The sequence below is a fragment of the Gigantopelta aegis genome, chromosome 4 (assembly GCF_016097555.1).
Source record: "Gigantopelta aegis isolate Gae_Host chromosome 4, Gae_host_genome, whole genome shotgun sequence".
Taxonomy (NCBI): Eukaryota; Metazoa; Mollusca; class Gastropoda; order Neomphalida; family Peltospiridae; genus Gigantopelta; species Gigantopelta aegis.
Genome location: NC_054702.1, coordinates 9,805,195 through 9,819,147, shown reverse-complemented (window position 1 = coordinate 9,819,147; position 13,953 = coordinate 9,805,195). Strand labels below are relative to the sequence as shown.

At 33.3% G+C, this 13,953-nt stretch overlaps 1 protein-coding gene across 1 annotated transcript in view; it reads right to left on the bottom strand.

Annotated features, from left to right (window-relative positions):
* The window catches only part of LOC121369661, a 43,862-nt gene that overhangs the window by 14,000 nt on the left and 15,909 nt on the right, over nucleotides 1–13,953 (bottom strand). The window contains exons 3-6 of the mRNA XM_041494706.1: nucleotides 9,119–9,183; nucleotides 5,788–5,825; nucleotides 4,483–4,562; nucleotides 1,025–1,087 (exon numbers count right to left, since the gene is read on the bottom strand). Of these exons, the coding sequence (XP_041350640.1) occupies nucleotides 1,025–1,087; nucleotides 4,483–4,562; nucleotides 5,788–5,825; nucleotides 9,119–9,183 (246 nt within the window). The remainder of the gene's footprint in view (nucleotides 1–1,024; nucleotides 1,088–4,482; nucleotides 4,563–5,787; nucleotides 5,826–9,118; nucleotides 9,184–13,953) is intronic.

Here is a 13,953-nt window from a genome sequence, read left to right as displayed (position 1 = left end):
ATATATGCATGTAAATAGCTATGGCTTGTAGATCTTGTAGCTACATACTGTAATATATATATATATATATATGTAAATAGCTATGGCTTGTAGATCTTGTAGCTACATACTGTAATATATATATGTATGTAAATAGCTATGGCTTGTAGATCTTGTAGCTACATACTGTAATATATATATATGCATGTAAATAGCTATGGCTTGTAGATCTTGTAGCTACATACTGTAATATATATATATGCATGTAAATAGCTATGGCTTGTAGATCTTGTAGCTACATACTGTAATATATATATATGCATGTAAATAGCTATGGCTTGTAGATCTTGTAGCTACATACTGTAATATATATATATGCATGTATGTAAATAGCTATGGCTTGTAGATCTTGTAGATACATACTGTAATATATATATATGCATGTATGTAAATAGCTATGGCTTGTAGATCTTGTAGATACATACTGTAATATATATATATGTATGTAAATAGCTATGGCTTGTAGATCTTGTAGATACATACTGTAATATATATATGTATGTAAATAGCTATGGCTTGTAAATCTTGTAGATACATACTGTAATATATATATGTATGTAAATAGCTATGGCTTGTAGATCTTGTAGATACATACTGTAATATATATATATGTATGTATGTAAATAGCTATGGCTTGTAGATCTTGTAGATACATACTGTAATATATATATGTATGTAAATAGCTATGGCTTGTACATCTTGTAGATACTACATAGATGATGAGAAAGGAAACCTGCCACCACCACACCATGGGTTACTCTTTTCAATTAACTAGCAGTAAACTTAAAGGATCTTATATATGCACCACCCCACAGATATATACACCATACATTTTGTTATACCAGTTGTAGAGCACTGGCTGGAATGACAAATAACCTGAATGGACCACCTATGGGGGATCGAGCCTAGATCCATGAGAGCTTTTTAGCACTGGGCTACATCTCACCACACAGCACAACAATGTAGGACACTTATTTTTACTTACCGCATTAATTTTAGCAAACCTCCGGTGATGCAGCTCCGGTACAGATTCTTCCAGTTTCTCAATCTGTTATAGAAGAAAATAAAGATACAATCTGGTAAACAGCGAGCATTGTAAAATGATTATACAAAGATAAACGTTTATTTTACTGAAAAGTCTATAGAGAATGAACAATGGGTTAAGAGTAATTTCATGCATTCATGTTATAATGTATATACATGTATATAGTTTATTGCAATAGGTCTTAGATCTGGCCTTTGAGCATTCATAATATACATACATATAAAATAAAATAAAATATGGTGGTATATGAACACACACACACACACACACACACACACTCACACACACACACACACACACATACACACAAGTGAAATACAAAGTGACAAAAACTGAATTTTAAAATTTATTTGAAATTGATTTTATTTAACTTATTAAATTTAAAGACACTTTACATATATTGACCATTTTGCCTAATATAAATCAGGTATAGTTAGTTAACTAAACAATCATATAATTGACACAAATTGTTATAAAATGTAATGCATTATGCAGCAACAAAATTATTTCAGTAACACCAAATAACATAAAATAAGACATCATTTATAAACTGGAAACAATTATATAAATATCCAAAATGTATTTTTTACACATATAATAAACAACTGTTCATGTCTGTTCTAGAATTGGCCAGATCAGTAAGGCAAATCCACAAGAATTTATTTAAACCTACATGTATTATGCAAACTGTTTTTACAGACTCATCATCCACAAGAATTTATTGAAACCTACATGTATTATGAAAACTGTTTTTACAGACTCGTCATCCACAAGAATTTATTTAAACCTACATGTATTATGAAAACTGTTTTTACAGACTCGTCATCCACAAGAATTTATTTAAACCTACATGCATTATGCAAACTGTTTTTACACACTCATCATCCACAAGAATTTATTTAAACCTACATGTATTATGGAAACTGTTTTTACACTCATCATCCACAAGAATTTATTTAAACCTACATGTATTATGGAAACTGTTTTTACACTCATCATCCACAAGAATTTATTTAAACCTACATGTATTATGGAAACTGTTTTTATACATACCCATCATCCACAAGAATTTATTTAAACCTACATGTATTATGCAAACTGTTTTTACAGACTCGTCATCCACAAGAATTTATTTAAACCTACATGTATTATGCAAACTGTTTTTACACTCATCATCCACAAGAATATATTTAAACCTACATGTATTATGCAAACTGTTTTTACACACTCATCATCCACAAAAATATATTTAAACCTACATGTATTATGCAAACTGTTTTTACACTCATCATCCACAAGAATTTATTTAAACCTACATGTATTATGCAAACTGTTTTTACACACTCATCATCCACAAGAATTTATTTAAACCTACATGTATTATGCAAACTGTTTTTACACACTCATCATCCACAAGAATTTATTTAAACCTACATGTATTATGCAAACTGTTTTTACAGACTCGTCATCCACAAGAATTTATTTAAACCTACATGTATTATGCAAACTGTTTTTACAGACTCGTCATCCACAAGAATTTATTTAAACCTACATGCATTATGCAAACTGTTTTTACACACTCATCATCCACAAGAATTTATTTAAACCTACATGTATTATGGAAACTGTTTTTACACTCATCATCCACAAGAATTTATTTAAACCTACATGTATTATGGAAACTGTTTTTACACTCATCATCCACAAGAATTTATTTAAACCTACATGTATTATGGAAACTGTTTTTATACATACCCATCATCCACAAGAATTTATTTAAACCTACATGTATTATGCAAACTGTTTTTACAGACTCATCATCCACAAGAATTTATTTAAACCTACATGTATTATGCAAACTGTTTTTACACTCATCATCCACAAGAATATATTTAAACCTACATGTATTATGCAAACTGTTTTTACACACTCATCATCCACAAGAATTTATTTAAACCTACATGTATTATGCAAACTGTTTTTACAGACTCATCATCCACAAGAATTTATTTAAACCTACATGTATTATGCAAACTGTTTTTACAGACTCATCATCCACAAGAATTTATTTAAACCTACATGTATTATGCAAACTGTTTTTACACTCATCATCCACAAGAATATATTTAAACCTACATGTATTATGCAAACTGTTTTTACACTCATCATCCACAAGAATTTATTTAAACCTACATGTATTATGCAAACTGTTTTTACACACTCATCATCCACAAGAATTTATTTAAACCTACATGTATTATGCAAACTGTTTTTACACACTCATCATCCACAAGAATTTATTTAAACCTACATGTATTATGCAAACTGTTTTTACAGACTCGTCATCCACAAGAATTTATTTAAACCTACATGTATTATGCAAACTGTTTTTACAGACTCGTCATCCACAAGAATTTATTTAAACCTACATGCATTATGCAAACTGTTTTTACACACTCATCATCCACAAGAATTTATTTAAACCTACATGTATTATGGAAACTGTTTTTACACTCATCATCCACAAGAATTTATTTAAACCTACATGTATTATGGAAACTGTTTTTACACTCATCATCCACAAGAATTTATTTAAACCTACATGTATTATGGAAACTGTTTTTATACATACCCATCATCCACAAGAATTTATTTAAACCTACATGTATTATGCAAACTGTTTTTACAGACTCATCATCCACAAGAATTTATTTAAACCTACATGTATTATGCAAACTGTTTTTACACTCATCATCCACAAGAATATATTTAAACCTACATGTATTATGCAAACTGTTTTTACACACTCATCATCCACAAGAATTTATTTAAACCTACATGTATTATGCAAACTGTTTTTACAGACTCATCATCCACAAGAATTTATTTAAACCTACATGTATTATGCAAACTGTTTTTACACACTCATCATCCACAAGAATTTATTTAAACCTACATGTATTATGCAAACTGTTTTTACACACTCATCATCCACAAGAATTTATTTAAACCTACATGTATTATGCAAACTGTTTTTACACACTCATCATCCACAAGAATTTATTTAAACCTACATGTATTATGCAAACTGTTTTTACAGACTCATCATCCACAAGAATTTATTTAAACCTACATGTATTATGCAAACTGTTTTTACACCCATCATCCACAAGAATTTATTTAAACCTACATGTATTATGCAAACTGTTTTTACACACTCATCATCCACAAGAATTTATTTAAACCTACATCTATTATGCAAAGCAAAACCACAAAATACGACCGGCTCAGCAGAACAATAATTAGTTCCTCATGGCCTCTCCCCACCCCAACCCCTGTTATCAATTTTAGAACAGACCTTGGTGACAGACAGACAGACAGAGAGAAAGACAGTGTACCCTGGTGGTGATTTCCTTTATTTGCTTCTTGATGGCCTCATCATACGGCGCTCTGTATGGACTCCATTCAAGGGGATGTGCTGAGAAAAGTCAATATTTACAACATTCAAATAAATCAGCTTCATACTTGAACACAACCATATTGAGTTTCAATCAGCCAAACATTTATATTGCTGTATAAATAACAACTCACATGTATGATTGTACGTGTATCATATTAATATGCATACACAGATCTCAAATATCTCAAATATGACTTCACTTTGTCATCCGGATCATCACATACTGAGAAGTTAAAAATCTTAGGTAACCAGAATTTAGGCTCCTGTGGTTTTCACCTAGGTAACGCCAATTGTTTGGTTACATGAATTAATTATTTGCATAGGAATTTGCCCAAGGAATACTAAATGTACACAGACTTCTCTAAGGTCTAAAAAATAAATTGTGTACTTCCAAGAACCTGACCATACATGTACCTAGAAAAAAGAGCCAACACTTTTCTCTTTTCTTTCAGTTTTTAAAATTAATATGGTGGTGAAAAGATGGGTGGATGCAGTAAAAGAATAAAAAAAGGCAAACCTACTCTTCCTGACTTTTTCCCAGCAGTCATGGATGAACACACTGTTTTTAAGTCAAACAAACCGTAATAACTAAGCATTAAACCTGCATCCTGTACAGACAGCCCAGATAGCTTTAAAAGGCGTTCTCAGAATAGCATACTTGAGCCTTAAGTGGCAATAACCATAAAAATAAATGAATTAAGTGTTCATGTTTGTTAGTGCAAATACACAGAATTAATGGGAATTGTTTCATTAAGGGTATCAATACAGTTCTCTCTGATTACAAACCATGAAGAATGGATATATTGTATAAACAGTTAATTGTTCCAGCACAGTGATATATTGTATAAACAGTTAATTGTTCCAGCACAGTGATATATTGTATAAACAGTTAATTGTTCCAGCACGGTGATATATTGTATAAACAGTCAATTGTTCCAGCACAGTGATATATAATATTGTATAAACAGTCAGTTGTTCCATCACGGTGATATATTGTATAAACAGTCAATTGTTCCAGCACGGTGATATATTGTATAAACAGTCAACTGTTCCAGCATGGTGATATATTGTATAAACAGTTAATTGTTCCAGCACAATGATATATTGTATAAACAGTTAATTGTTCCAGCACAGTGATATATTGTATAAACAGTCAATTGTTCCAGCACAGTGCGTGGGGTACTAATAAATGCTGCATTTATCAATTTAACATTATTTCAAATTGTATTAATAAAATACTCACAGTGCTGATAAACTCGTACAATCTCCAATACGTACGGTCTGCAAAATGATGCAAAAAATAAAATAATAAAATAAAATAAATAATAATAAATACTGTGAAATAAATTTTATTCGTGGATCCCTAATTCTTCAGTAATTTGTGAACTACATTAAATTTAAGAACACACACCAATATATATATATATTTCATTGTATTTATATATAATCCGATTTTATGGTACTACCTTTCCAATCCACAAATTAAAATACTAGTATCCAACAAAATGTTTTTGTTTTTTTAAATTTATAGCAAAGCACAAAAATAAAGATTTCATAGTAAATAAATAAAAATTAATTTCTAATATTATGTGATATACAGGACAGTATATAATGTACCATGGATTAGTATTATAATAATACAAATATGTCCACAGGTTTTGATTTTAAACCTACTTACATGATATAACAAGCATTTTGTGAGTACTGCTAAAACAATACATGTTCCCTACCGAGGCCCAACAATATTTCGTATCTCCTAAATTCAAGGGCTATAACTCTGAAAAGTGGGTAAATCACAGTGAAACTTCAACTTGATCTGTAAAGCTATATACAAATGACAAAGCTATACACAAAATTTCATCTTGGTATCTCCAGGCATTGCAAAAATCTGGAAAACTAGACTTACTCATTTCTGCTGTTGTTGACAAGTCGAGTTAGCACCAAGCACTGTTAAACTAGACTTACTCATCTCTGCTGTTGGTAACAAGTCGAGTTAGCACCATGCACAGTTAAACTAGACTTACTCATCTCTGCTGTTGCTGACAAGTCGCGTTAGCACCATGCACAGTTAAACTAGACTTACTCATCTCTGCTGTTGGTGACAAGTCGAGTTAGCACCATGCACAGTTAAACTAGACATACTCATCTCTACTGTTAGTGACAAGTCGCATTGTCACCATGCAAAGTTAAACTAGACTTACTCATCTCTGCTGTTGATGACAAGTCGCGTTAGCACCATGCAGAGTTAAACTAGACTTACTCATCTCTGCTTTTGGTGACAAGTCGCGTTAGCACCATGTACAGTTAAACTAGACTTACTCATCTCTGCTGTTGGTGACAAGTTGAGTTAGCACCATGCAGAGTTAAACTAGACTTACTCATCTCTGCTGTTGTTGACAAGTCGCGTTAGCACCATGTACAGTTAAACTAGACTTACTCATCTCTGCTGTTGGTGACAAGTTGAGTTAGCACCATGCAGAGTTAAACTAGACTTACTCATCTCTGCTGTTGGTGACAAGTCGCGTTAGCACCATGCACAGTTAAACTAGACTTACTCATCTCTGCTGTTGTTGACAAGTCGCGTGAGCACCATGCACAGTTAAACTAGACTCAACTAGACTTACTCATCTCTGCTGTTGCTGACAAGTCGAGTTAGCACATGCACAGTTAAACTAGACTTACTCATCTCTGCTGTTGGTAACAAGTCGAGTTAGCACATGCACAGTTAAACTAGACTTACTCATCTCTGCTGTTGGTGACAAGTTGAGTTAGCATCATGCACAGTTAAACTAGACTTACTCATCTCTGCTGTTGGTAACAAGTCGAGTTAGCACATGCACAGTTAAACTAGACTTACTCATCTCTGCTGTTGGTGACAAGTTGAGTTAGCATCATGCACAGTTAAACTAGACTTACTCATCTCTGCTGTTGGTAACAAGTCGAGTTAGCACATGCACAGTTAAACTAGACTTACTCATCTCTGCTGTTAGTGACAAGTTGAGTTAGCATCATGCACAGTTAAACTAGACTTACTCATCTCTGCTGTTGTTGACAAGTCGCGTGAGCACCATGCACAGTTAAACTAGACTCAACTAGACTTACTCATCTCTGCTGTTGCTGACAAGTCGAGTTAGCACATGCACAGTTAAACTAGACTTACTCATCTCTGCTGTTGGTAACAAGTCGAGTTAGCACATGCACAGTTAAACTAGACTTACTCATCTCTGCTGTTGGTGACAAGTTGAGTTAGCATCATGCACAGTTAAACTAGACTTACTCATCTCTGCTGTTGGTAACAAGTCGAGTTAGCACATGCACAGTTAAACTAGACTTACTCATCTCTGCTGTTGGTGACAAGTTGAGTTAGCATCATGCACAGTTAAACTAGACTTACTCATCTCTGCTGTTGTTGACAAGTCGCGTGAGCACCATGCACAGTTAAACTAGACTCAACTAGACTTACTCATCTCTGCTGTTGCTGACAAGTCGAGTTAGCACATGCACAGTTAAACTAGACTTACTCATCTCTGCTGTTGGTAACAAGTCGAGTTAGCACATGCACAGTTAAACTAGACTTACTCATCTCTGCTGTTGGTGACAAGTTGAGTTAGCATCATGCACAGTTAAACTAGACTTACTCATCTCTGCTGTTGGTAACAAGTCGAGTTAGCACATGCACAGTTAAACTAGACTTACTCATCTCTGCTGTTGGTGACAAGTTGAGTTAGCACCATGCACAGTTAAACTAGACATACTCATCTTTGCTGTTGTTGACAAGTCGCGTGAGCACCATGCACAGTTAAACTAGACTTACTCATCTCTGCTGTTGGTAACAAGTCGAGTTAGCACATGCACAGTTAAACTAGACTTACTCATCTCTGCTGTTGGTAACAAGTCGAGTTAGCACATGCACAGTTAAACTAGACTTACTCATCTCTGCTGTTGGTGACAAGTTGAGTTAGCATCATGCACAGTTAAACTAGACTTACTCATCTCTGCTGTTGGTAACAAGTCGAGTTAGCACATGCACAGTTAAACTAGACTTACTCATCTCTGCTGTTGGTAACAAGTCGAGTTAGCACATGCACAGTTAAACTAGACTTACTCATCTCTGCTGTTGGTGACAAGTTGAGTTAGCATCATGCACAGTTAAACTAGACTTACTCATCTCTGCTGTTGGTGACAAGTCGAGTTAGCACATGCACAGTTAAACTAGACTTACTCATCTCTGCTGTTGGTGACAAGTTGAGTTAGCATCATGCACAGTTAAACTAGACTTACTCATCTCTGCTGTTGGTAACAAGTCGAGTTAGCACATGCACAGTTAAACTAGACTTACTCATCTCTGCTGTTGCTGACAAGTCGAGTTAGCACATGCACAGTTAAACTAGACTTACTCATCTCTGCTGTTGGTGACAAGTTGAGTTAGCATCATGCACAGTTAAACTAGACATACTCATCTTTGCTGTTGTTGACAAGTCGCGTGAGCACCATGCACAGTTAAACTAGACTTACTCATCTCTGCTGTTGGTAACAAGTCGAATTAGCACCATGCACAGTTAAACTAGACTTACTCATCTCTGCTGTTGGTGACAAGTTTCCTGTTAACTGGAACAAGAGACCCGTTGTGATTCCGTAACTGTAAGAACAAAAAGTTTTTGTTTAGAATAAATCTCAATCCAGGCTTCTAAAAATTGAGAGAATGATATTTTTGTTTGCTTGTTTGACTAACCCATTTATTTCGTTTGAGCATTAAATTTAGGACATCATATACATGGTTGTAACAAATTACCTAAAATAAAACAGGTTACCTGTAATATTTTTCTGAGTAACTCGTAAATGGTTTACACAAACTTTCAATTCTCAGAGACCTATTGATACTAATCTACAGGGTGGATTAAGTATTCACTTGGAAAACCAAACAGCATTCACATGTAAGTTTAACATGCATGTATATGCACCACTATTCAAGTAGCAGACACTAGCTAGTTTCAACCCGTAGAAATGGACACTAAGTCTGGAAAATCTACAAACCTGTAGCATACTTGGATAAAGTTACAACAGACCGAAACAAGAGTCTGTGATGTTGAAATGGAAAAAATACCTTTAAAAATAGGCTATAGAGCTCGTCTCCATAACAATAACTTCTCAAACATATACATGTGCATTTTTAAAACAAAGAAAAATGCATTGTTTGTATTAGAAACACCAGGATAACTAGAAACACATCTGATGTACAGAATGGATAATATAAATAATAAAATCTAAGTAATGTCTGATTTCAATTGTCAAACATGGATCCAATAGTGAATAATGTGCCATAGTGTTTAAAACCTATAGGGTCCGTCACTTTAAATACTTCATGCCATTCACTACAAATGGTGGTGTGGTGGCTATAACCCTGAAATCTTAGAAATAAACGGATACATTTTTTTTTTTTTTTTTAACGATTATAGTAAGAGAACTGCTGTTTAAACTTTGTCAAAGTACATGGAATGCAGTGTCCAATTTCAAAAGATTTCAAACCCATAACCACCTATTAGGGGTGTTAATGATAGTACACAATTAATATTACTACACTGTCCATGTGTGTGGTCATTAATTGATGAGTTACATGTAGTTACAATTTAAATACACGTTTTGGACTGATAAACCCATACATCTGGTATCATTATTTCACTACACCAGTATTAAACTGGTTTTTGTATTACGTATAAACTTAGTAACGGTAAAATGATCATGGCTTAAAAGATTACACTGCACTAATGAGAGTGAATCAAGTGCTAGACTACATGTACAACTAAATGTGTTATACCGGTAGGATGTTTATAGTCACACATTTAAGACTGATTTCTGAACAGCCATAAAATACAGCCATTTATTAAAAAAAAATATACTCAACAAAATTAAGAGCCAGTAGTTTGTTTTATTTAACAACACCACTAGAGCACATTGATTTATTAATCATCGGCTATTGGATTTCAAACATTTGGTAATTTTGACACAGTCTTAGATCTGAAACACGCTACATTAGTAGCAAGGGATCTTTTATATTTACCATCCCACAGACAGGATAGCACATACCACAGCTTTGAAATACCAGTTGTGGAGCACTGACTAGTAAACCTTTTGGTATTTTGATAGTGTCATATTATTTTAGCAAATTTTCAACACAGATGTCTTCTAAACATTGAATTTGACCCCCAATAGCTGACATGTTTTTGTGTTAGGGTGTCGTTACATAAATCCACCCACCCATCCATCCATCCAGTTAAACACTGTTTCAGTATATAATATGCAGGACTTACCCTGTCCACCCTGTTACAACATTTAGTAGTTGCATGGCTAATAAAAAAAGAGAGTTAATTAGCTACTTTTGAATAATTTTCAAGGAAATACCCCAATTATCTGAAAATTTAATAAATATACAAAACTTCACATACGTTGTTTTCATTTTCTATTCATTGCACAAGTTTATTTTGCACAAGAATATATACCACAACACTGGTCAAGGTCAAATGGTATTTTCTTACGCAAAATAAAGGTGCAATAAATAGGAAGCGAAAACAACATATGAGAAATTCTGTATTTATTACATACCTTCTTTTATGTTTTACAAAAACGGCTTTTAATTTAACATCGTAACACTTTCTTAAACCTATGATCAATACTCCTTTCATGGATTTACTTAACTCTGCAGCTGCCTTGTGTAATGTTTCAAATACGATGCACTTGACATAATTTGTAAATCATATATGATGTCAGTAACAAAAAGGCACTAAGTGACTAACACCAGTAAAAATAAAAAGGGAATTTCCCATTTAAAAGTTTCGGCCCAAGATACAAGATACATTTATCACACAGCTTGAAACTGTCTTTATCACTATAGTAAGATTGAATAGGTATGTAATAAAACAAAATTCTTTCCAGTATACACCTAGAATATGACCCATCATACATGCAAAACTCAAACAATACATGGGGTTTTAATGCATTTATCAAAAACTACCTAATGTATAGTCACATACATGTACATCCTCCTACAATTTTTTTTTTTTTTTCTTGTTTTTTTTTTCTGTAAATATTTATAGATCGTTGTTTAAATCATTAAGTTTATGAACATGCCACAATATGAGCACTGTACAACATAAGAATCTGATGGGTATTTGGGTGGGTTTTTTAAAATCATATTTAAAGAAAAATACTGAAATATTGAAAATATCTACTGGTTCCTAATTATATATATATATATACTTGTATGTCAACATCCCTAATCTTATAAATAATTTGAAAGCATGACATGTATTTAACAACAGACATTAGAGACATCCTAAGTGTAGCAGGTTTGAAATAAAAGCCAGTTACTTATTAAGTTTATAAAGTTTGTTTTATTTAACGACACCACTAGAGCACATTGAATTTTTTATCTTATCATCGGCTATTGGACATCAAACATATGGTCGTTCTGACACTGAGGAAACCCACTGTTGCCACATAGGCTACTCTTTTACAACAGGCAGCGAGGGATCTTTTATTTGCGCTTCCCACAGGCAGGATAGCACAAACCATGGCCTTTGTTGAACCAGTTATGGATCACTGGTCCGTGCAAGTGGTTTACACATACCCACTGAGCCTTGCGGAGCACTCACTCAGGGTTTGGAGTCAGTATCTGGATTAAAAATCCCATGCCTCGACTGGGATCTGAACCGAGTACCTACCAGCCTGTAGACCGATGGCCTAACCACAATGCCACCGAGGCCGGTATTAAGTTTATAAAAAACACAATGACATACATTTTTGTTTTTTTACTCTATATACATAGAGAAATAGAATAAATACTACCAAATTGCTGTTAGTTTCCATTTATTTTACAAGTTGTTTCTAAACACATCCAGGGCCATAGCTAGGAAATTTTTTTGGGGGGGTGGGGGGTGGGGGGAGCAAATGAATTCTTGGAATGAATGAGCATGCCTAAAACTCGTTAAATAGTTAAGAAGATGATTTTCTTTAAATTTCTATAATTTTTACTGGATTTTGTTTTGCTCCTGGATAGCTATACGACCCTGACATCTAGTGAGCAAAACAGAGTTGGATGTTTGTCTTTAGAAACAAGATGCAAGATAAATGGTATCTAACATACATAACTGACACCATATAACCGGAAATAAAATGTGTTGAGTGTGTTGTTAAATAAAACATTTCCTAATATACATGAATGTAGTATACATCTTTTCCAACTAAAACATATTTACTGCACTTGCAGTTAACTTACACACATGTACATGTAAATGTATATGTCACAGACCAATATGTTTCAGGTTAATTATGTATGCACAATCTTAAAGACAAGATAGCACATAACACCTTCACGGCCTTGGATATACCAGTCGTGGTGCACTGGTTGGAATGAGAAATAGCATAATGAGCCCACCGACAGGGATCGATCCTAAATTAACTCAGATATATCAATTCTGACTGTGCTTATTTCACTGGATGGTATGACTATACATATGTATTGGAGAATGTACCTGGAAGTGTGGATAAACTGTAAAAAATAATTCATGAGATACATAGGTGAGTTATTTAATTTTCATTATTCCGCACTTTCTAGTACATTATCCAACTTACTTAATCCATTATTCATTAATCAAAAGTTAAATTTAAAGAAACAACAATATTGCCTTCTTTAAATGTTTTTTCTTCTCTTCCATACACGTTTCTTACCCTTTCAAGCACTCTTTTTTTTTCTTTCTATCTTCTTTTACTATTCTATTTTGATTTTAATTTAAATTACATCTTATACATTATCCCTATACATGTGAAATAATAATACAGTAGCAGTAATGGTAATGACGGTAGTGGTGATGATAATAATAATGAAATATGTACTATTTTCTATTGCAATTCCTTTCCTTCAATCTTTCAATCTTCTTTCTTTCTCTCCTTCCTTCTCTTTATTTCTATTATTTCTAGCTTCTGTGTTAACCCCATAAAACTATGAACTATGTTTTACATGTATCTATGTCCATTATTACTGTTTGATTAATATGCTATATATATTGTGTACAATGTTTAACATATTAATGATTGTAAAGTAGCATACCAGGGCCCCAACCCTGGCACTACTACATGTATATTTGTTTTCTGGGGTTAATAAACTTTATTTAAAAACCCTGTAATTTTTCATTTCTTTACAGTTTTTAATTTAATGTTTGAAGTTTTATACTGATGTTGATCATCAATTTATTCATACATTTACCTTTGTTTGATACTGAATAATAAAATTTTTTTACTGGGGTGTCGGTAAACATTCATTCATTCATCCATTTTTAGACATGACTGCCAATAAAACTGTTTTGTTAAAATTGCGAGGGATATTTACAAAACTAAAAACCCAAAGCGACAGGAT